This window comes from Sorex fumeus, unplaced genomic scaffold (genome assembly GCF_029834395.1).
Source record: "Sorex fumeus unplaced genomic scaffold, SorFum_2.1 ptg000199l, whole genome shotgun sequence".
Lineage (NCBI taxonomy): Eukaryota > Metazoa > Chordata > Mammalia > Eulipotyphla > Soricidae > Sorex > Sorex fumeus.
In genome coordinates, this window is record NW_026606256.1 from 1433970 (window position 1) to 1458028 (window position 24059).

The 24059-nt window shown below is 55.5% G+C and overlaps 2 protein-coding genes across 3 annotated transcripts in view; both read left to right on the forward strand.

The window, feature by feature from the left end:
• Nucleotides 1-24059, forward strand: part of CCL26 (C-C motif chemokine ligand 26) — a 185248-nt gene that overhangs the window by 135124 nt on the left and 26065 nt on the right. The window lies entirely within an intron of this gene.
• POM121C (POM121 transmembrane nucleoporin C) lies at nt 1574-22647 on the forward strand. Of its 2 annotated transcripts, none has more exons than XM_056108253.1 (13): nt 1574-2136; nt 3300-3515; nt 3746-3904; nt 6552-6632; nt 8530-8701; nt 17356-17447; nt 17913-17983; nt 18539-18663; nt 18751-18853; nt 18967-19164; nt 19674-21293; nt 22113-22235; nt 22385-22647. In XM_056108253.1, the coding sequence occupies exons 1-13, from the start codon at nt 1574-1576 to the stop codon at nt 22480-22482; spliced, it is 3621 nt and encodes a 1206-aa protein (XP_055964228.1). In that variant the 3' UTR covers nt 22483-22647. The 2 variants fall into 2 exon arrangements, with proteins under 2 accessions (XP_055964228.1, XP_055964229.1); XM_056108254.1 differs by having other exon boundaries at nt 18545-18663.

A 24059-nucleotide genomic window follows, 5' to 3' on the forward strand; every position in this document is an offset into this window, starting at 1 on the left:
CACCATCACTCCGGCCCCAGCCGTGCTCCTTTCAGCCCTTTGACTCTCCTGGGCTCCCACAGCCTCGGGCAGGTCCCCAGCGACTCCGGTTCGATGGAGGTGGAGTCTGTGTGCCACAGACGTCACAGCAGAAAAAGTACTAAGCGGTAGGGAGCAAAGTCAGAGGTGAGAGTCCTGCTTCACACGTAGCGCGGGCCTCAGCCTGGTCCCCGGCACCGCAGGGCCCTCTGCACCGTCCCAGAATAGCCCCTCCCGCCCCCCAGAGTTCAGGGTGTGGCCCCCAAACAAACGAAGCGGTTCAGCACGTGGTGGGTGCGGGGCGTATGGTGCTTGGCAGCCGTTCCTGCAGCGCATTCTTTACTTGGTTTGTGTGTATGTGTGTTGTGTTGTATATTTGCCACACCCAGCTGTGCTCAGGGATCACCCCTGGCGTGCTGGGATCAAACTCGGGTCAGCCAGCTGTGCTCAAGGCCCCTGTACAATTTCCAGCCCTTGTGCCACACTCTCAAGTTATTTGTCAAAAACTAAATGACTTAAACCTGTTGCTTGAAGGAAAAATAAAAAGGGTAACATATATGTGAAAAGATAAAAATCAAAAGTAGCCACTGAGCACTGCTTGATGCCTCAAATCCGTGCCCCCCCCCTCCATTAGTAAATAATTAACCGTTTTTTATATTTTTAGGAGGGCACTGCCAGTGGTGTTCAGGGCTTACTCCTGGCTGGCTCTGCTCTCATGAATGACGACTGGTGGGCTGGGGAGTGGCGAGGGGACCATATGGGATGCCGAGGATCAAACGTGGGTCATCTCTTGCATGCAAGGCAAATGCCCTACCCGCTGTACTATTGCTCCGGCCCACTTTCCCGCTTTTCTTTCTTTTTCCCCATCCTCGTTCTTATTCCCTTTTCTGTCTGCTCCTTCCTTAAGCTGGATCGTTTCTTTTCTCTTTTTTTGGTTTGGTTTTTGGGCCACACCCGGTGATCTTCACGGGTTAGTCCTGGCGGTGCCCAGGGAATGTCGTGATGACCTAGGTCGGCTGCATGCATGGCAAGCACGTGATCCACTGTACTTTGGCTGCAGCCCCTACACGGGATCATTTCAATGGCTTTATCTGCTCCAGTCTACTCCCGAACGTCCCCCCACCCCTTCCTTTCCTAACTCAGTCGCGCGTGCATCCATCCCCTGGGATGCACCCTCCGGGGCTTTGGCTGATGGATTGAAGGTTTTTGGGGGGTGGGGGTGCACCCAAAGGCACCTGGGTCGGCCCCGGGACCCTCTCTCCCTCCCAGGAGCTTCTCCCCTCACGCCACCATGGGCTCCCCTGGGAACGCGTGCGGGCCCCGGCGTGCGGAATCCCGGCGGCACCGCCGAGCTCCGCCGCGCCGCAGCCGCAGCCGTTGGCGACCGCCCGGCGGGCGGGCGGGCGGGCGGAGCGCGTTGCCAGGCGACGGCGTTTCCCTCCGCGGCCCCGCCCCTCGCGGTGGCGCGCGGCGTGACGTCAGCGCGCGCGGCGGCGCGGCGCGCGGCGCGGTGCACGCTGGGATATTTAAGTCTTCTCCGCGGCGCGGAGCCGCGATGTCTCCGGCGGCGGCGGCGGCGGCGGCTGGCGGAGGCGAGCGGCGGCGGCCCCCCTTGGCGAGCAGCCGGGACGGCCGGGGCCGGGGCTGCGGCGGCACGGCGGGAGCGGCGCTCGCCGGCCTGTGTCTGCTGGGCCTCGCGCTGTACCTGGTGCCGGCGCTGGCCGCGCTGGCCTGGCTGGCCGTGGGGTCGACCGCGGCCTGGTGGGGACTGAGCGGCGAGCCCCGCGCCCCGCGCGCCTGCCCGCCCGCCCGCCCCGCGCGGCGCCCGCGGGCCCCGCTCGCCCAGGCCACGGCCAACGGCAGCCTGCTGGAGCCGCGGAGCCTCCTCGAGGGCCCCGACCGCGCCGAGCTGCTGCTCATGGGCAGCTACCTGGGCAAGCCGGGGCCCCCGCCGCCGCCCGCGCCCGCCGCCGCCGCCGAGGCCCGGGAGCTGCGGGAGCGGCCGGGCCGCCGCCCCCCGACGCGCCCCGCGCCGCCCGCGCCCCCGGCCGCCCGCGCCCCGCACCTCCTGCCCTCCCGGCCCTCGCCGCTCCGGCCCGCCCGCCGGCTCTCGCCCCGGTAAGCCCGCGCGCTGCGTGCCCGCCCTGGCGCTCACGCCCCCCCCCCCCCAACCCTCCGTCCCCGGACCCCGAAGAGCGGGTGGACGCGGTGCCGTTGGGCCCCACCGCGGTCGGCGTTCGGGGCGGGTCGGCGGCCGGCGACCCCCGAGCGCCTTGGGGCCAGCCAGGTCGTGACAGAGCCGGGCGGGCCCTCGCTGGCGGGATTTGGAACTGTCGGCCAGTCGTCGTCCCGGGTCGATCTCCAGCACGCTTTGCAGAGCTGCTGAACTGCCCCTCCGGGGGCTGAAGATCCTCTCACTCCGGGGGAGGGCTCGCTGTGTGTGGCGTTCGCTGTGTGTGTGTGTGTGTGTGTGTGTGTGTGTGTGTGTGTGTGTATGTAGACATCCGTGGATTTGTCTTGGACCCCGTTGGGGAATTATGAATGAGCCGAGCCCCAGGAGGAGGTGGTTGCAAGAAGGGCCTCTTGGAGAAGACTTAACTGCAGGAAAGGACCGAATGAAAGAGACTTTTTTATTTATTTGTTTGCCCCCAAAGCCCAGTTATGCGAGGGGATACAAAGGTTTGGTAAAAGTAATAGATCCATGCTGAGTCCGATCAGCCCTTCGTATTTGCTGTTTCCACGTCCCGGGATTCTGTCCTCCCAGAAGCCCAGAGTGAGGTGGGTGAGTGAGCTAGGATGGTTGGTGCCAGGCTGAGATGCTGAGCCTAGTAAAAAGGCAACGTTCATGGCCAGTACGGGTATGCAAATTGGGTGCTTTATTTAGGGCTGGGCGCGTGAGAAACAGCTCTCTGTGTGGCCGGGAACTAACTAACTATTCAGGGCTTAAGGTGTTTGATCCTGGGCCTGGGCTAATGGTTGCTTGTGGGTTCCACCCTGCAGTCCCTAATCCACATGCTTTCACCGCAGTTCACCTGCGCGTGGGCCGCTTTCCCATTTCTCTCGCAAATGGTTGGTGTCCACATTCGGACAGCTGTTCACCAGCTGCTGCTATGCTGCCGCTGTGTCCGCTCACTGGTAGATTGCCTAGGGTATGGTCGCCCTCAAAAGTGTGCCCTCTGCTGCTTTGAGCTCTCTGCAAATTAGCTGAACCCACCCGCTCTCGAGCGCCTCACTTCTTTTCTGCTTCTTCGTTTACATCACCTGTCTTCTGTTCTCTGCAGGGAGAGCGGGACTTTATCAAATCGATTTGTAATTACACCTCGAAGACACTATCCAATCCAGCAGGCCCAGTACTCCTTACTGGGGGTCCTGCCCACAGTGTGCTGGAATGGTTATCACAAGAAGACCGTGCTCTCCCCTCGGAATTCCAAAATGGTGTGCAGCCCCGTCACGGTGAGGATTGCACCTCCTGACAGCAAGCTGGCCCGGTCCTCGCTGTGAGTAGTTCCTGAAAGAAGAGACCCCTGCTTCTTCAAAGGAGAGACCCCTACACGCCTTTCATTCTTTTGGTTTTTGACTTGTGCTTCACGTGCTTGCACTAGACTAGTTTTCTTGCCTGAGGGCAGTTTCTTTGGCTTGTGGTTCGGCTCCTCATTTCCAGTGACTGGAGCCAGTGCTCTGGGGCAAGGGAACTGCAGGCCTTAATGCTGGACTCTTGTCTTTGCAGACCAGAGCAGGTCATCAGCTCGCCACTGTCCTCTCCGCCAAGTAATACTCCAGACCCGTGTGCAAAGGAGACTGTACTGAATGCTCTCAGAGAGAGGAAAAAAAGGACCGTGGAGGAGGAAGATCATATATTCACCGAGGGCCAGGAAAACAAAAGAAGGTAACAGCCCCTCCCCCCCCCATTGGAGTCACACCCAGCAGTGCTTAGGGGTTACTCCCAACTCTGGACTACAGGATCACTTTTTGGCAAGGTTCGGGTGCAAGGAAAGGGCCCTATCCCTCAGGCCCCAGGGCAACTCCTCTGGGGGAAAAAGTTTGGTTAACAAAAGGCTGTAATTCTCTTTATTTCTCCACAGCACAGGTGAATACATTCAATAATCCCCTGGAAATAGAGATGGGACAGCAAACTGTAGCCATTGTCATCCTCATCTAATAACACTCTGTTGTATTTTTTTGTTGTTGTTTGGTTTTAGGGTCAGACCCATCTTTACTCAGACTCTAGTTTCAGGAATCACTCCTGGCAGGCTTGGGGCACCATATGTGGGGTCAAACCTGGGTAATGTGTGCTGAGAAGTGCTCTGCCTGTGGTACTTTCAGTCCTATTCCTTTATTTGTGTTTGGTTTTGGTTTGGGGCCATGCCCGGTGGTGCTCACAGGTTACACCTGGCTCTGCACTCAGGATTTATTCCTGTAGGTACTCGGGACCATCAGGATGCCAGGGATTGAGCTCAGGTCGGCCTCATGTAAGGCAAGCACCCTGCCCTCTGGTCTGTTGCTTTGGTCCGTCCTGTTTCATTTTTGAGAAAGGAGGAATGCTTGCAGACTGGTGTTCAAGTTGTTTGGGTAATACCCAGAGGGGTCTCATAGTTATGCTGAAAGAAATGCTTGACTAAGTGAAGACTAGAATATGGTCTGTTTACCATAAAACCAATTTCATTACTTGGTGGTGGGGAGAAGGGGGGTGTTGAGCCACACCAAGCGTTGCTCAGGGTTTACTCCTGGCTCTGTGCTCAGGAGGCCATGTGTTGCCAAGGATTGAACCAGGATCACTCACAAGGCAAGTGCCTAACCCCTGTACTACCTCTCTGGCCATTTGTTTCCATTCACGTGAGGAAAATGAAGTAAAACATTTCATTTCTTGAATTTGAAAAGAAGAGATTGGCGGTCACTGGGGTACAGAATTGCTGTGGCTTACGGTTTCCAGTTCCTACTCTTGTGGCCAGGGACGGCCTCCACACAGCCGACTTTGCCTCCATCCCTGGCACTTCAGTGTGGTTCCCAAGCTCCTCCAGGAGTAAACCCTGAACATAGCAGGTGTGACCCTGAAAAGGAGCGTGGGGGGCATTCCCATTCTTGGAGGACGGTGGAGGTCACATTTGTTGGCGCTCAGGCCCATTCCCTGCTGTCTTGGGGGCCCCTCCTGGCAGAATTCGGGGGAAATGCTATGCCTTGAGTCTGGACCACTCATGCCGAACATGCGCTCCAGCTAGCTTTTAAGCTATCTGGCCCTGCACTTACCTTTTAAACTCAGTACTGAGGACCCTCGTGTGTGCCAGAGCTTGTTCTGGCTCTCTGGGTAAGCAGTGACTGAGCCAGTCCTCATGGAACTTGAAGGGAAAAGACCTGCCTAAACAGGGGGCCTGAGAGTAATGGCATAGCGTGTAAGGCACTTGTTCTGCATGCAGCTGACCTGGGTTTGATCCCCAGCACCCCAGGTAGTCCCTATGCCCACCATAGTGATTCCTTAGGGCAGAGCCAGAGTAAGCTCTGAACACCCTCAGGGTTTGGCCCCAAAACAAAAACAAAGGATAATAAAGTAAGCAGGGTGGTTTCAGATTATTTTGATTTTGACCACTCCCAGCTTGGAGCTTTCCCGGGGACTGTGCTTTGCCGGTAGTTGAAGCAAATTTCCTGCATGCAGAGCATGTGGGCAGCCCTTTGCGCTGTCTCCCCTGCCCTCGTACCGACAGGGGAGAAGTGAATAGAAGTTGCAACAAACAGGGCCCAAGCGATAGTACCGCGGGTAAGGCGCTTGCCGTGCAGGCATATTTCTCCCGTGCAGTAGGGAATGGTTTGCCCTGACTTTCCATAGGAACCTCTAGAGCTGTGGTTTTCGACTGCCACTTCCAGACCAGCGCCAGTTTGCAGGTGTTGAAAGGTTGAAAGTTACACACTCGGCCACTTGGGAGATGTGTGGGAGTCCCTGCAGTGTGCTGTTTGTTTGCTTGTGGTTTGTTTCGGTTTTGGATCCCACCCGGCTTTACTCAGGGCTCCCTGTGGAGTGCGGGGCATCACACCCAGGACAGCTGCTTGCCAGGCAAGCGTCTTACCCATTGTACTAGCTCTCTGCCCTGCTTTTGTTGAATGTGTGACTTGTGACGTGTTCATTTTGTGATTCTAAGTAACAGTGTGAAGATAACTAACATTAAACTAATCCAGAAGTTCTAAGTCATTTTCATACTTGGAACCAGGACAGTCTCAGAATAAACTTAGCTCTCAGAATCTGGTATTTGAAGGAACTCTTTCCTTGTCAACCTGAGGTTTCTGCCATAGAAATAATATTAGGTTTTGGCAGTATGTGAGAAATAGTCATTGCACTTGACTGAAACTTTCTTTTGGAGGCGGGTGGCCGTACCCAGTGGTGCTCAGGGCTTGCTCCTGGCTCTGGGCTCAGGGACCATTCCTGACAGGGCGCAGGGAGACCATCTGGGGTGGGAGATATTGAACCGAGGTTGACCGTGTTCAAGGTGAGCATTCCACCACCCCCCCATCACCCCTGCCCTTGACAAGAGCTTTCTTTCCTGCAGGCGCCACGATAGCAGCGGGAGTGGCCATTCGGCCTTCGAGCCTCTGGTAGCCAATGGAGTCCCCGCCGCATTCGTGCCTAAGTAAGTGAGGGGCCATCCGAGGGAGGAGCCACTTTTGGAAAAGGCCGGCGCTGGCCTTTTGTTAGCAGGTCTTCCCTGAGTGGACACCTTGCTTGTTTAGTTGGGGTGCAGGCCTCAAAAGCCAGGGAAGGTTACTTTGGAGTCCCTTGTTGGCAGGGAATTGCCTGATTCTGTAAAACAGTTTTGCATTATCAGGGCAAGATATATGTGCTTGATTGAGAGGGTTGGTAAGTATATTTAATAAGTATATGAAAAGAAGGGTTTGTGCAGCGGGTCAGATGCATGTGAAGTATAATAACCATCTGATTTCTGTGCGTTACAACATCGGAGGAAGCTTTGGCTGGGAAGTCGCTCGGGAGAGTGCTCAAGCCCCAGGAGTGTGTCCGTGTGTCCCTGCAGGTCGCAGGGCCGCGCGAGTTCTCCCCACTCTGTGCAGGCTGTCCCTGCAAACCATGAAACCATGAGCCCTGGGCTGCCCATTGTGCTTACTGGGTTCGGGACGCCCTTCGTGAGAGAGGACAGGCAAACCAACATTCATTCTGAGGGGACCAACTAAGATGTTGGGAGGCAGGTTATCTGGGCAGCGGGGGATCTTCTCAAGCAGTCCTCAAGGGGCCCGTGGGCCACTTCTGGCCTGTTTGGCCTGGCTCCCTGGGCCAGAAAGTTCAGAACTGGGCTTGGAGGCACCGGGAGCCCGTCAGCGCTGGGCTGCCTACCCATGCTTGAGGACCGACCTCCAGCGTTTCCAAAGTGGACAGTACTACCCCCTTCTGCCCCAGGGAACCCCTGGCATCCAGCTGGGTGTAGTAGCCTTGGGTGCAGTAGGGGGCCATGGGCACTTTGTGTTTGCTAAAGAGGATCAGTTTTCAAACTGTGTTTGGGAACCTCTGAAGCATAGCTCCAAGGAGAAAAATCTCAAGGGTAGTAAGATTGTCTTCTCTCAAACTGAAGGATAGTGGTGGCGCAAATGGAATACAGTTTGCTTGGTCCAGCTGCAGGCAGGGTTCATGGTGAAAGCTAGGGAGACCGTTTTTATCACGTGCAGGGATAAGCTGCCCTGTGGTTGGGGTCCTCCCGGAGACAGCTGGTGTCGCCACTGGCAGAGGCCCCTCCATCCCACTGCAGAGACGCAGGGGAGCTGGCTGCATTTGGATGCTTTCCAAAAGTCACTGTTTCCTCTTAACTCTAATTTTGTTTGTTTTTTGGGCCATATCCGACTTACTCTTGGCTCTGCACTCAGGAATTAGTCCTAGTGATCGGGAGACCACACGGGAATCCAGGGATTGAACCCTGGTCAGCCGTGTGCAAGGCAAGGCCATCACTGTACCTATTGTATTGTCGCTCTGGCCCTTACTCTGTTTTCCGGCACAGCTTAGTTTAACTGACACAGTACAAACTTTCAGTAAACAGCTCGATGAGATTCGACTCATGTCTCTTGAGGTCACAGGAGCACATCCACCCTTGGCCATTGACATTCGCCCTGGGTGCCCTGATTAGTCCCATCCTGACCCCAGGCGACTACTGATGAATGTTTTGGTCACTGTAATGTGTGTTTTCTAGAAACCTCAAATGAAGGCCTACATTTAAATTTCAAGTATTTGCTTTCCTGTCCTGACTTTGTCAGATATGTATTGTCAAACATTACTGCTAACAAGGCAGGCACGTGGTTCCCTGTTCCATATTGATTTCAGAAAGCTGTTGTGACTGCAGAACGGAACTGCACCATGGCAAGGAAATGAGAAATGCCAGGGAGTGGGGTGTTGTTTTCAGGAAACTCTGTCATTGACAGGGTGACCAAATTGTAAATCATGGTGCCTAAAATGTTTTTGAGAAAGAAGGCCAGCTTCCGTGCCCGGGCATGGGCCTTCTCTGACGCCTCTGTCCTCCCAACTGCCAGGCCGGGGTCTCTGAAGCGCGGCCTCGTGGCACAGAGCGCGGATGACCACCTGAACAAGCGCTCCCGCACGTCGTCGCTGAGCTCCCTGGCGAGCACCTGCACGGGCGGCATCCCCAGCTCCAGCCGCAACGCCATCACCAGCTCCTACAGCTCCACCCGCGGCCACGCGCAGGTATGCCGGGCTCGGGGCTGGCGACACAGTGGGCTGCTGCCTCACTGACCCCGCCTCTGTGGGGTCTCGCTGAGTTCAGCACAGCTGGGAAAGCTCAAGGGGTGTGCCCAGAACTTCAGAGGGCCGGAGGCAGTGGTTGTCACAAAATTGCAATAGGTGGAACAAATCCACCCAGAGGGAGAACTGTGGTGCGAGTGGTTTCCGTCCAGAAGAGGAAGGTGGCTTTCCCCAGATGGTGCCTGTCCTGGTAGAAGCACAAAGAACTGCCAAGCCGGCCACACTCAGGCCACTCTTGCTTGCCTCTCAGCAGCTTAGGGACTGGTGTGGATAACTTGATTAAACTATTTCTCTTGGAACTTGGAGAGATGGGACAGCAGGTAGGGTAATGAGAAAACAGTTACTTTTTAAGATTACTGAGTGGATTTTTTGGGGGAGGGGGTGCTTTTTGGGTACCCAGCAATGCTCAGGGGTTACACCTGGCTCTGCACTCAGAGAGATGCTCGGGGGACCCAGGTGACTGTCTGGAAGGCAAACACCGTACCCACTATACTATCACTCCAGCTGCTGAAGTGGATTTTTTGCTTTGTTTTGTTTTGTTTTGAGAGTTTCGGAGGGGGAGGAGGGCAGCATTGTTTGATTTTGGGTTATACGTGATGATGCTCAGGGCATTCTCCTAGCTCTGCACACAAGAATCACTCCTGGTAGTGCTCGGGAGACTATATGGGATGCCAGGAGTCAAATCTGGGTTGGGTGTATACAAAATGGCACCCTCAGCAGTCCTATGGCTTCAGCCCCTGAAGAGGATGTTTGAAAGTACCTATTGCAGTCAGTGTCTTGAACAGATGGGCACTTGGTGCAGAGCGCACTGGAGAAATACCAGAGCTCTGAGGGACGTGTAGATGGAGGGAGATTATAGAGGGGAAGAACATACTGAGGTGTTAATCCAGAAGACTGTTACAGCATTTTCTTTTATTTCCTTTCTTTTTTTTTTTTTTCATTTGGGGCCACACCTGGCGGTGCTCAGGGCTGACTCGTGGCTCTGCACTCAGGGATCACTCCTGACGGTGCTCGGGGGACCATATGGGATGCCAGGAATCGAATCTGGGTTGGCCCCGTGCAAGGCAAGTGCCCTCCCCGCTGTCCTATCGCTCTGGCCCATTACAGCTTTTTAAATGAAAGATGATCAGGGCTGCAAGCGACTGGAGATGAGAGGACACTTCTCAGAACTTCCTCCGCCCTGCCCCTCAGCCATGCACCACAGTGGCCTCCTCCTCTTCCCTGTAGATCTTTTACCTCAGATGCCAGATACACACAGAAGAGAGAAAGCTGATCTGCGCCCCATCACAGCTCCCGGTAGCATCACTGCAACCCTGAGAGCCCCAACACTTCGGGGCGGCCTTAGCTCCCTGTGTCCTTAGTCCCTGCATTACAGTGATGAGGCCCTAGGGCCTCCTGAGCACCTCTGGGACCATCCTGCTGTCCGCCCACACCCACACACAATGAGTGACCTTGGACTTAAGTTGTTAACATTAGAGTGCCATCAGTTCCCTGGGTTTATTCTTGCTGTTGTGGGTTTTTTTGTGGGTGTTCCCCCCCTTTTTGGTTTTTGGGCCACACCTGGAAATGCTCAGGACTTACCCTCCTGGTTCTGCACTCAGGAATCACTCCTGGCAGTGCTCGGGGGGACCAAATGGGATACTGGAGTTTGAACCTGGGTCTGCCATGTGCAGAGCAAATGCCCTACCCACTGTACCATCACTCCGGTCCCCACTGCTATTGTCCCCACTGCTATTGCGTTTTAAAACAGATTAGAAACACCTTTTCATCTGTAAGTACTTGTGTATATTTTCAGCCAGTGGGGACCCACCCTTGGTGGTACTTGGAGGACCGTGGATGCCAGGGAGCAGCTCAGGTCACTCTGTGCCAACATGTACTCCAGCCTGTTGAGTTTTCTCTCCAGCCCCACGTTAAAAAAAAAAAAATTGACAGCTTCAGTGCTATTGTTTTAGAACAGAATCATTCTTCAGGGGTAACTAATGTCACTTAGGTTCTAATTGACCTTGTTCCAGACTATTGTGCTACATTTATTTGGGCTAAGAAATCAGAAATTTGTTACAGATGGTTGCTCTGTCTTTTCCTGCTGTTTTTATGCTTTTGAAACTGTCTATGCTTTTGTTCTGTGGCATTTCTTGTGTTTAGTTTGCGTTGTTGGGGTGTCATCATGAGCCTGTCCCCCTTTCTCTTGGTACATGGGCGGTCAGAAGCTGTGGCTTGTTCAGATCCATGGTTGGTTGTCGCGGCCAAGTAGTTATCCATGGTGATGCTGTGTCCTTCCCTGGCTGCTCATCAGGAGCACGCGAGGTCCAGTTGCGTCCCTTTGGTGAGATTGATAGTGATCGCGGAGTTCAGGTGGTGTCTGTCTGGTCCTCTGGTTCACACCTGGCGATGCTCAGGGCTTACTCCTGGCTCTGCACTCAGGAATTACCCTGGTGGTGCTCGGGGGACCATATGGGATGCTGGGAATCAAACCCGGGTTAGCCGCATACAAGGCAAACGCCCAACCCCCCTGTGCTATCGCTTCAGCCCCTGGTCCTCTGGTTCTGCTCTTGTTACCTTTTGGTTTTGTAAATCACCCAATGGTAATTATGTGTTGATCCTGGTTGTTTTTAATAGATATATTGTTTTGGGCCCAAAAAATTATTGCTATTTTAATGTATTTTCAACCCAGATTGAAGCCTATTTTTTTCTTTGTTTGTTTTGTTTTTTTGAGGAGCCCTGGTTCCTGTCAGTCGAAAGTGCTCTCTGGAGGCGCCTCTCAACTCGAGGAGAGTTGAGATGTGCGTGCTGCCTGGGGCGGCTCGGAGTATGAGGCCACCAGGACACACATCCATGTGTGCCCTGTGGCTCAGCCCTCTGGATCCCTGGTGCCACAGGTGTGCTACCTCCAGCACACAGGCGGGCATGTGACCCAACAAGCACGACTAAGCATGTGTGTGACCATGGGCATCGTGGCAATGGGAAGGGTGGGAGGCCTCGGTGACACTCTTCAGGAAGATCCGATGGCAGAAGTATAGGCCTCGTTTCTTAGGTTTTCTGTTTTTTATGTATTTTTACATTAAAAATGCTGATTCCTTTTAATAGACACGATCTGTCATTAACGGGCTGGAGCGATAGCACAGCGGGTAGGGCATCTGCCTTGCACGCAGCCAACATGGCCGACCCGAGTTCGATTCCTCCGCCCCTCTCGGAGAGCCCGGCAAGCTACTGAGAGTATTCGATATGCCAGACACAGTAACAACAAAGTCTCCAATGGAGACGTTACTGGGCCCGCTCGAGCAAATCGATGATCAACGGGAGGGCCTTTACTGTCATTAACAGTTAAGACTGAATTCAGATTAAGAATTTCTTGGGGGGCCAGAGCGATAGTGCAGTGGCTAGGGTGCTCGCATTGCACGCTGGTTGAGTTTGGTTCCCCTGAGCCCACCAGGAGTAAGCCCTTAGCATTGCTGGGTATAGCCCCAAAACACCCTCCACTCAAATTGTGATTTATTTTGTCATTAGAATTGATATCCTTCTATAGATATTGGGAATGTACAGGCAAATACTTATTTCATTTTAAAGTATTATGAATTGTTTTTGGTTAAACCACCAGTGTGGTAATGTAACAAAGTCTATTTGATACGCTGTGTCACATTTGGCATTTCTGTATCCCCCCCCATAGTTTGTTTTTAATTATATATAAATTTACTTAGGATTATATATAAATCATTTAGGCGCTTCCCAAAACATAAGCAGTACACAGAATTCAAAGTTCATCTGTTTTCATTCCATATTGTACCCTTCCTTTTTCCCTTTCCACTTTTTTTTTTTTTTTTTTTTTTTGCTCTTTGGGTCACACCCGGCAATGCACAGATGCACAGGGGTTACTCCTGGTTCATGCACTCAGGAATTACTCCTGGCGGTGTTTGGGGAACCATATAGGATGCTGGGAATCAAACCCGGGTCAGCCACATGCAATGCAAACGCCTTACTCGCTGAGCTATTGCTCCAGCCCCTCATTTTCCACTTTATTCCCCTTTTTATTTTATTTTTTTTTCTTTTGGGGTCACACCTGGCGATGCACAGGGGTTATTCCTGGCTCTGCACTCAGGAGTTACTTCTTCCTGGCGGTGCTCAGGGGACCATATGGGATGCTGGGAATCGAACCCAGGTCGGCCGTGTGCGAGGCAAACCCCTACCCGCTATGCTATCTCTCCAGCCCCTCCCCTTTTTATTATTCTTTTCCCCCAAACTATATGTAGTCTCTCTGTAAACTGCCACTTTTGATCACTTGAGGTCATATTTGAAAGCTTGTCTTTGCTTTTTATACTTATTTCATTTCAGTATGTAAGATACACGTGTTGTTTTTTTTTTTTAACTGTGGTCACCCTTTCCTTCCATTGATTACTGTCGGGACACGTAGTAAAAGAATACAGGCCTGTCACACCTGGCTGTTAAGCTCTTGTGATTCTGATTCTCTGAGATAGAGCCTGCTCTCCAGGCATGCATGTGTGCTGTTGCCAGACAACTTGCATCAGTGTCCCTTGGAGCCGGCGCCCGTCCCTGGCCCTCACACCCACCCAGCTTGGGCAGCCGGGGCTGGTGGGTGAGTTTGAGCCACGCTTCACAGAGCAGGAATTGATAATCCCAACTGAGGGCAGAGGGGCAGTGATCACCCGTGGCAGGCCGAGATGCCCAGCTTCTGCTCGGGCTGGGAACCAGCCAGAACATGATTGTCTCCTTTCATAGAAAGCAAAGTTTAGAAGCAGTGTACCTTGGCAGGGGTTGAGACTAAGTGCTTGCTGTGTTGAAATACTCGGTTACCCAAGAGACCAAGAGACCTTATCTGGTGGTGAGGTGGGAACAGAATGCATCAAAGCTGGCAGTGTTAATCAGGCAACAGGCACTGATATGAATAATCTAGAAATGTTTTTCAAAAAAAAACAGGTGTGAAGGTCTGGTTATGGTCTCCTCTATTGCACTGTTGTTTTCCTTTTTCTTTACGTGTACCTAGACTCATTCGCATGGCATATATTGGAAACTGACAGAAGGGAATCTTGCTTCTTACTGGAAACCCTACTTGTTTGCTTTGGGAGCACACTCCCAGCGGTGTTTCGGGCTTACTCCTGGTGCTGTGCTCATGGAGCAATCCGTGTGGGGCTCCAGGAACCACATGGGGTCCCGGGGATTGAACCTGGGTCAGTCACTTTCAAGGCAGGTGTCCTACCTGCTGTACTGTGTCTCTGGCAATGGTTTCTTTCCTTTTTCTTTCTTTTCTTTTCTTTTTTTTCTTTTTGGGTTGCACCCGGCGATGCACAGGTACATTGCTTCTAATGTACATCGCCGGCGATGTACATTACTCCTGGCTCTGCACTCAGGAATTACTCCTGGCGGTGCTTGGGGGACCATATGGGATGCTGGGAATCGAACCTGGGTCGTCACATGCAAGGCAGATGCCCTACCCACTGTGCTATCACTCCAGCCCTCCTTTTTCTTTAAATGTAATTCTAGACTAAGTTGCAGCTTTCTTTGAAGACAAGCTTGATGAGACAGTGGTTGGGCTTGCCTTTAATTTGTTCTCTTTTGGAGCAAATATGCGTTTTGACGGAATTGATTCTTCTTGTTTATGAATATGGTATATGCTTATATCATCTTTAACTTCTGTGTTTTATATATCTTTGTTTTTCTTCTTGTTTTGGGCCATTCCCAGTGGGGTTACTTCTGGGTGTGCTCAGGATCACTCCTGGCAGTGCTTGGCGATGGGATGCCGGGGATCAAACCCAGATCGACCACATGCATAGTCAATGCCCAACCCACTGTACTATATTGCTTCAGCCCTTCAGTATCTTAAACTTATTCCTAGGTACGTTTTTTAATGCAGTTATCAATGGTAACTTTAAATTTTTGTTTGCTGCATAGCAGTGTAACTGGTTTCTGTGTTAAGAATGTTTTGCTAGGGGCTGGAGAGAGTATGGGGTAGTTCACTGGCCTCTCACATGGCCAGGATAGGCTCCCCACTCCAGGAGTGATCCTTATGAGCACAGAGCCAGGACTAACCCTGGAGTCTGTGTGTGTGTGTGTGTGTGTGTGTGTGTGTGTGTGTGTGTGTGTGTTGAGTGACTGCATGTTCTTCAGTGTCTATGTGCTGAGGTGCCAGCGTTTCCCCCCATTTTTTCTCCTTTTTGTATTGTTAGTTTATGCTTTACTGCACCCACTTGTCTAAAATCTCAAATAGAATGTCGAGGGACTGGAATGACAATATAGCCGGGAGGGCGCTTGCCATGCATGCAGCCAACCTGGGTTCAGTCCCCGACATCCCATGGAGTCCCCCGAGCTCTGCCAGGAATGATCTCTTGAGTGCAGTCGGAGTGACCCCTGAGCATCACTAGGTATGGCCCCAAAACAAAACAAAAAGCCAAAGCAACTAGAATGTCGACCAGATGCAGTGGCAGGCGTCTGTCGCTTACTCAGTGGCTGTAACCTCAGTGTCCCAAGGTGTTTGGTGCAGTTGTTCTCAGCTTTTGTTGGATTAAGGAGGTTCTTTTTCCAAAATTATATTGTTAACAGTTTTGGAAGTCCCATCATATTTTTTTTTCTATTTAATTTCTACCCTTAGAGATACTTTCTTCCTTTTTTTTTCATTTTTTTCTTTCTCAGGGCTTATTCCAGGCTCTGCTCGATCATATGGGAGGCCAGGGATCAAACCAGGGCTGGGCACATGCCCGGCACACCCCCTCTGCTGTACTTACTATCACTCGAGCCTCCAGGACACATTTAGACCACAGCCATTATGTGGCTCACCATCCACTTTTCAGGGAAAAAGAATCCTTCAGGGATGTGGTGCCAGGGTTGCAGTGCCACGGTTGAACCCCATGAACCCCAGGACTGCAACGTGGAAAACCTGCGTTCTGGCCCTGTGAGCTATCCAAGCATCACTTATACCCCCCACCCTTTTTCTTTCTTTTTTTTTTTTTTTTTTTACTTTTTGGGTCACACCTGGCGATGCTTGGGTTACTCCTGGCTCTGCACTCTAGGAGACACTCCTGGCCCCCCACCCTTTTTTTTAAAAATTAATAGTTGGTGACAGCGAGGCAGCTAGTATAGACGTTAAGACACTTATCTTCCGTGTGGCTGACTCAGGTTCAGTCCCTGACACTGCATGGTCCTTTGAGTACTGGTGGGAGTACCCCAATCACTTCCTGGTGTGGACCAAATTCTCCCTCCCCCCCAGCCCCCTAAGTGAAATGTAAAAAGCAAAGTGAGAGACCCAGACCCACATATTTGTTTTGTTTTGGGGTTTTTTGTTTTGTTTTGGTTTGGTTTTGGGGTAACACCGGTTAGGGCTCAGGATTTACTGCTGGTTCTGTGCTCAGGCATCACTCCTGGTGGGGCTCAGCACCCTGCCCACTATGCTGTATCACTCTGGCCCCTGTTGTCTAAGTATGTCGTTTCTCATCCTTTACCTGATCAGAACACAACAGAACATGCTTACCCTAAACCCATTCAGAGCCTTGGAGCCTTTGATACTTTGTTTCTTTGATACTTTCTTCTTTTTTTTTTTTTGTTTGTTTGTTTTTTTGGTCTTTGGGTGCACTGGCAGTGCTCACTACTTACAACTAGCTCCATACTCAGGAATTACTTCTGGTGTTGCTTGGGAGATCCTGTGGGATGCCATGGATCGAACTCAGGTCAGCCGGCCAGCGCCCAGTCTCAAATTTCTGCAGCACGTTCTCCGCCACTGTCCTCAGGCCCCTGCCATTTACCTCAAATTCCACCATTCCACTTAGGATGCAGTCCCTGAAAACGTCACAGTAAGGAAAATGTTGGTGGCGAGGGTAATTGATGACTTACTCGGGCGTGTGCACCCGTCAGCAGCTCCGCAGGCAGACTGTTCCGAAGGGCTCTGCCCGAGAGACGGGACAGGTGTGTGCTCGCCGTCCACAACAAGTACCGTGCATGTTGTAAAGTCGGGAGTGATGGGGGTGGGCTTGAGACCCCGGCTTCTAGCCCAGGAACACTGCAGAGGGAAATAATTGTCCTGACAGCCTGTTTTCAGAAGTGAAGTAGATCGCGTGAAGCGGAGAATTCAGTGACAGCAAGACTGAGTTGGCTTACTGGCCTTCCTCCCCGGAGCCCGGCATGGGTTGTTTCCTCGGGGAACAGTCAGCTGCTCTGCGCCAGCCCCACGTGCCGCTCTGCTGCCTGTCCCTGGTGCAGGAGCAGGCCCGGTTACTGCTTCTGCAGATACAACAGCATGATGTTATCACTGTTTTGGGGTCCCACCTGGCTATGCTCAAGGGTTGCTCCTGGATCTGCACTAGGAATCCCCCCCCCCAGTGGTGCTTGGGGGACCGAATGGGACACCGAGGATCGAACCAGGGCAACCCTGTGCCCTCCCTGCTGTACTGTCACTCCCGCCCCGCCCTCATGTTGTGTTCTCTAGACTCCCCCACCGGAGTTAGTGGCGACTGGCCTCCCCGGAGTTTTGGATACGAAAGGTTTTCATTCTCTTTGGAAGCGACTTTATTCTCTGCAGATAACTGCAGAGTCCTGCTGTGGGTCGGGGACCAGATTGTGGACGGAGGCCAGTCACAGACCATGTGTTTGCTTCTTAGTTATGGAAGAGGACAGGGCCCAGCTCGTCACCCTTCTCCAGCCCGGCCTCGTCACGCTCCCAGACCCCAGAGAGGCCAGCCAAAAAGATGAGGTAATGCAGCGACATTCCCTGCGTGGCCTGAGGAGGGAGGTTGGGGAGAAACATCCAGCCCCGGGGACAACGCAGTGTCCACCTCTAATGCAGAATCCCCATGGGCTGGTGCAGCACCTCCTGCTCGGGACCCCCACCCCCTCAGGCGCAGTTTTGTCTGCAGCGAGTTCTAAGGAGGGTTTTGAAGACGCATGTTTCATGCTTGTTTGAACATGTTAGTGCTGGCATGTGGAAGGCGGGTTCCTTACCCAGTTGGCACAGCATGGCAACAGCATGGTGGGACAGTTTTTCTGGGACTTCTTTGACCTGCCTCCATCCCTCCTTGCTGTCGAGTTTGCTTTCTTATTCTGACATTCTAAGATGGGTTAGCCTCTGACCCCTGGGTGGTGAGGAGGGTGTGGGCAGTTTGCACGCAGTAGCTCTCGGGAAGCCTTTCTGAACCCCGCTCCGATTCTGCTCCCGCAGAGAAGAGGAACTGACCCAGCCGTCTACTTCAACTCCGCTGGTCACAGACAAGGAGTCCCAGGGAGAAAAAGGTGAACGGGCTGGGGCTGCGGGGTGAGGCTGTAGGGGCTGCATGTGGCACTCCTGTGGAGCACTGTGCCACAGAGGCAGCAGGGAGGGCTCTGAGTGTGCTGGTCAGCCTGGGCGGTGGGGGGCAACTTCTCACTTGCTAGCCTCTGTTTTGGGGCCTCATCCAGCAGTGCTCAGCGCTTACTCCCCTGGTTCTGCACTCAGGAATTAATCCTGGTAGGGCTCAGGGGACGATATGGGATGCCGGGGATCAAACCTGGGTCGACCGCATGCAAGGCGAATGCCCTGCCCACTGTACTGTGGCTCTAGTCCTACCATTTGCTAGCCTCTTGACAGAAATGATCTTTAATGCCATCCAAGATCTCAAGCAGTGAGGATAAAACCTCTCAGAGATAAACGGGGAAACTCCTATGTAAAAACAGTGCACTGGGGTTGGAGAGACAGTGCAGTGGGCAGGAAGCTTGTCGGCCCAGATTTGGCCCCAAAACAAACCCAAGAACCCAGTGGTAGACCCGCCTGCCTGTTTCAGAGAAGGAGAAAGCACATCTGTCCTTTAGTTGCAGACCCGGCCTCTTCCAAGAAACAGAGCTCGTTCAGCTCCCCCACGACGCCCGGCGGCTCCGGGCAGCGGAAGCGGAAGATCCAGCTGCTGCCCTCCAGACGAGGGGACCAGCTGACGTTGGTAGGGCCTGTCCCTCTGTCCCGCCACCACTGGGCTTGGCTTCCCGCTGGCTTCTCCTGACCCAGACTCTGCTCTCCCTCCTGGCAGCCCCCGCCACCCCAGCTCGGTTACTCAGTCACTGCCGAGGACCTGGACCTGGAGAAGAAAGCTTCTCTGCAGTGGTTTAACAAGGTCTTGGAGGACCAGACGGGTAAGGGGGCGCCCACCCTCCCTACGGGAGCTACCCCCCTCCACTGCAGCGGGTGCTCTGCTGAGAGGCGCCAGGACACGCCGTGACAGCCCTTGCTCTGCTTCTTCCCTTAGACATAGCCCCGGGCTCTGTCCCTGAAAACCCGCCCGCGCCCGTGCCCGTGCCCGCTTTCTCCCTGAAGCCACCCGCAGCTGAGGCTGCTCCCCCTGCGGCCCCACTACCAGAGCCCAGCGCCAGCGCAAACCCGAACCCGCTGCTGGAGAGCCTGAAGAAGATGCAGGCTTCCCCGGGACCGCCCTCATCCTCCTCAGGTTGGTGGGCAGCTGCCGGAGCACCCTACCGTCAGGAACAGGAAGTGGGCCAGAAAGTGGTGGGCACTGCCTGCTGGCAGTGACCATAAAGGGAACCTGTGTCGGCACCGAGCCCCTGGTGTGGACACTTGGTTCTGTCTCCATCAGCGTGGCCAGGGTAGGGGCAGGCACCGGCCCTTCCTCAGAGCCAGTGCAGAGCCTCCTGTCTGTGCTGACCTTGGGAGGGGTCTCTGCAGGGTCGCCACACAGTGGTCCACCCGGGCCACTGCACACACCCCTGCTTGGCCACCCTCAGTCAGGCAGTGGCAGTGCGGGGAGGAGGGGCAAGGGCTACCCCAGGCTCCCGGACATGGCTCCTGGCGGGCGATAGAGGGTGAGGCACGCGTCTGCAAGTCACTGGACTTGAGTGCCCAGGGCAGGACTGTCCTGCGTGTCCTCGTTTGCTCAGGGGCTGGGTGAGCGCCAGTGCCCGACTGTGCTCAGCCCTCCCTTCTCTGCTCTCCCCGCAGGGGCTGCCACTGTGGCCACCTCGGAGGCCCCCTCGCCTCCGAAGACACTCAGTCTCCTGGCCCCGCTCGCTGTGCCCCCACCAGCACCCCTCCCAAGCACCTCTGAAGACTCCAAGCCCTCGGTCACTTTCTTGGGGCTGACCCCGACTTCCTCCACAATCCCCATCACTGAGACCACCAAGACCCCTGCGGCCTCTCCGGCCGAGACCACTGCCCCCTCCCCGGCCCCCAAGCCAAGCATTCTCTTGGGGATGCTGAGCACCCCGCCCTCCAATCCTCCCGCTTCTGTCGCTCCTGGGGTGTCTCCGGCTCCCGTGTTCAAGCCCATTTTTGAGACCCCCCCAAAAAGCGAAGTGGGAGGCCCCTTGCCCACAAGCCCATCCAAGGCGGCCCCGACGGCTCCGGCGGCTCCTGCAGCTTCTTCCGGTTCTGCGCCCCCCACAACCACCGCCTCCTCGTCCCCCGCTTTCAAGCCCATCTTCGACAGCTTGGGGCAGCCTCCATCCGCGCCCTTGCTGACGCCCTTCTCCTTCGTGCCCACCCCCGCCGCCACCAGCGCCAGCGCCCCCACCAGCGCCAGCGTCCCCCTCTTCACAGGCCAGGCCAGTGCCGCCTCCTCGGCGGTGACTGTGGCCACAGCCAGCACCACGACGGCCACGGCCACAAAGCCTTTGTTCGGCTTCACTGTGGGCACAGTGACCAGCGTGGCGAATAGCACAAGCGCCACCGCAACCAGCACCGCAGCCTCTTCCTCCCAGCCTTTCCTCTTCGGGACGCCCGCTACCTCCGGCACCGGCTTCCCCCCTGCCCTGGGCTCCATATTCCAGTTTGGCCAGTCCCCGGCTGTGACCCCCGCCACCACGGCTGCTACCTTCGGCCAGTCCCTGCCCAGTGCCACTCCAAGTAGCGGCAGCTCCAGCTTCACGGGGTTCGGCAGCGCCCTGAGCACAGCCCCGGCTGTGGCCACCAGCAGTGCCGCGCCCACCACCTTCAACATTCCCTTTGGCTCCGGCACCAAGGCCCCCCTCCCGTCGTACCCCGCGGCCAACCCTCAGCCCACTTTTGGGGCCACTGACGGGACATCCCAAGGGGCAGCCAAGCCAGCCCTGGCCCCAAGCTTCGGCAGCTCTTTCACTTTTGGGAACTCTGCAGCCCCCGCCCCCACGGCAGCCCCTGCTCCCGCCCAGCCCACCTTCGACAGTTCCACCCAGTATACTTTTGGTGGCCTCAAGCCCACAGGCTCTACCTTCGGCACCGCTGCCACCACCCAGCCGGCCTTTGGCAGCACCACCTCTGTCTTCTCGTTCGGCACCGCCACCACCCAGACCCCCAGCAGTGGAGCCAGCAGCTCGCTGTTCGGCAGCACGGCGCCGTCACCCTTCACGTTCGGGGGCTCAGCAGCCCCGGCGGCCACTGGGGGTTTCGGGCTTAGTGTGGCCAATGCTGGTACCAGCTCCACTTCGGGGGCGTTCAACTTTGGAACGGGACAGAGCGGGACCACCACCGGCACTGCCCCTTTTGGGGGAGGCCTGAGCCAGAACCCCTTGGCCGCACCCGCCCAGAGCACACCCTTTGCCTTCAGCGTGCCGAGCGCGCCCGAGAACAAGCCTGTGTTTGGAGGTGAGCAGGGGCGGGTGAGCTTGGGTGGGGAGCAGGGCTGGAAGGGTGGGCCTGCGGCATCGCCGGAGGCTTCAGGATGGACAGGACTGCCAGACGGGAGCTGTGGAGCATCGCAGGGCCACGGGCCCCGTGTCCACAGGGGATGTGGTTGGGGTGGTGGAGCCATAGTGCCCGAGGCTGGCCTAGGTTCCTGGCTGGGCGCTGCTGGAGCAGTCTCCAAAAACAAAACCAAAAGTGTGCACTAGACAGCAGGTGTGTGATAGGTGGAGTAACGGGGGCAGGCCGAGGGGCCAGGCCGGTCTGGGCTGCCCTGGCTAGCGTTGGGTGCGAGTTTTGGACCGTATGGGGAAGGAGGCGAGCACTGTCAGGTGCACTGTGGGTGCTGGGGCGTCTGCCAGTATCTCGCCCTGTGCAGTGCCGGACAAGACGCGAGAGCCGTAGACTGGATGGGCTGGGGGTGTGCGGAGGGAAGGCGGGGAGCTGCTGGGGGTCAGTGTGGCTCTGGGAAAGGCCAAGAGTGACGGACAAACACCGAGCACAGGCTGAGGTCCGTGATGGGGACCTGTGGGGGTGAGATAGGTTTCGCGGGCAGCCCAGGTCAACAGGAGTCTTAGCCCTGACGGAAGAGAACCTGGCCCAGCTCCGAGGCTGGGTGCGTGCACCAGGCCCAGGCCCGGCAGCAGACGGGCCTCTTGGGAGACCCTGGGCTGTATAGGGAGCTCCTCTAGTCACAGGCTGCACAGCCCTGCCCTGGGCTCCCTCCTAGCTCGTGGACACCCCGAGTTCTCCGGCCGAGTCTTGACTCTGCTCTGTCTCTAGGGACCTCCACACCCACCTTTGGTCAGAGCAACCCTGGCTCTGGGGTGGGTGCAGCGGGCAGCAGCCTCCCTTTTGGGGCGTCCTCAACACCTGCCCAAGGCTTCGTTGGAGTTGGACCCTTCGGTGAGTGGGGTGAGGTGTGGCAGGGCCGGGAGGCAGACACAGCCAGTGTGCAGCTGGGCACCTCGGCCCACCTCCCAGACCAGCTGACCGCATTATTGCTGGAATACTCAGCCCTTGGCCACTCTGACGCGATCTCCTTAAACTTCCAGGATCAACAGCCCCTTCCTTCTCCATCGGTGCGGGATCCAAGACCCCAGGGGCTCGACAGCGGCTGCAGGCCCGAAGGCAGCACACGCGCAAAAAGTAGCCCTGCGGCCCGGCCTGGCCAGTCCCCGCCCCCCCCCCCACCAAGTCCTGGCCCGACACCTACCCCGAGCGAGCAAGAGCCTCCAGCACTCGGTCCCGGGATGTGGCCCCAGCCGAGATCATCCCGCAGCAAGCAGACGCTGGCCTGGGCACTGGGAGGCCACGGGAAGCCACACCCAGTGGGGAGGCTGGAGAGGACTCGCGAGACGCCTGTACATAGTGTCCACCTGTCCCTGACGGGCCCACGTCAGAGCTCGGCTAGGGGCTCCCTTTCCACCCAGCTTTGCTGGAGGGTCGCAGGCCCAGGCCTGACCAGTGCGTCGCGTGTGCATCTGGCGGGGCTGGTGCGTCCCTAGAGCTTTACCTTGCTTGGCTATTAAACGCGGTTCTCAGGTCCCTATAGGGGACTGCTGTCCCATTTCTCGCTGCTTGGTCCCTCACTGGTTCCACAGGATCTGTTCCTCAGAATGACCTTGAGCCTAGCTTTGCCTTGGAGAGCCCGGTGGGTGGCGCTCCTGCTGGTCCTTCCCCTGCCAAATCAGAGTCGGTGTTTGGTCCCCAAGCCTCTCTGCCAGTTTGGCCCCTAAAAGCCCGGTGGCTCAAGACTGTTAGCCTGGCAGTGCCCGGGGCGAGCCCTGGCTCCCAGAGGGGCTGGTCCTCGGGCGCCGGCTGCGCCCCTGCTCGCAGCCTCCTCCCCCCACCGGCCCCTCCAGGATTGTCTGTTTAAAGCCTTGTCCCCTGTTGCTGTCTGTCTGATGCTCATGTCTAGTGCTCTTTGAATCGAGTTTGGAGGAAGAATTGAATTGTATGAGTGGCGGCATGTTGCTAGTGCCGGACTTATTGTTTCAAGGAAGGAGCACCGCTTCCGGCCAGCGGCCCGCTCCTGGATTTGCTAATGGTGTTTGGACTTCAGGGCTGGCAGCCCAGGACGGGGCCCAGGCGGAGCGGAGGAGTCCCTCCACTCCCGTGACCCCAGTGTTCATTAGGAGCCCTAAGTGGCTGACCCACGCTCTGAACTGTGAGTCGCTTGCCCCAAGCGCCTTTGCTGCCACGCCCATCCTCTTTGGGAGAAGTATGAATGCGTGTGTCTAAATTAAAAAGAAAAAACTATTTAAACATTTTTTAACAAAATAAAAATTTATTTTTGTATTTAAGCTAAATTGCCTTTTAAATTCCTTCAAGCTTGGTTCAGGAGGCGGTTGTGTAGATGCTGACTAGAAGTAGCTGTAGTTAAGTTATGCCTGAGGAGAGCCCGAGGGACTGGTGCGCCTTCCGGACACGGCCTAGAAAGGGGATTCTTACTTCAGAAATAATGTGACATGGACGGAACTAGGCCCTCCCCCATTCATGGCAGGAGATGTTTGGTGGCAGGGGACAGGAAACCCCGAACTGTGTGAGCTGAGGAGGGGGCCTGAGACCCACAGACCTGGCAGGAGTGGACAGGCGGAGGTGGGGCACGGGGCTGGACACCCGACTGGCCACCTGCGCTTCCGTCCCAGTGGCAGGCGGAGCCCAGGACTCCGCAGACTTGGTTCCTGTTGAGTCTGGTTGGCGTGTGTTTGGGTGTGAGGTTTCTCT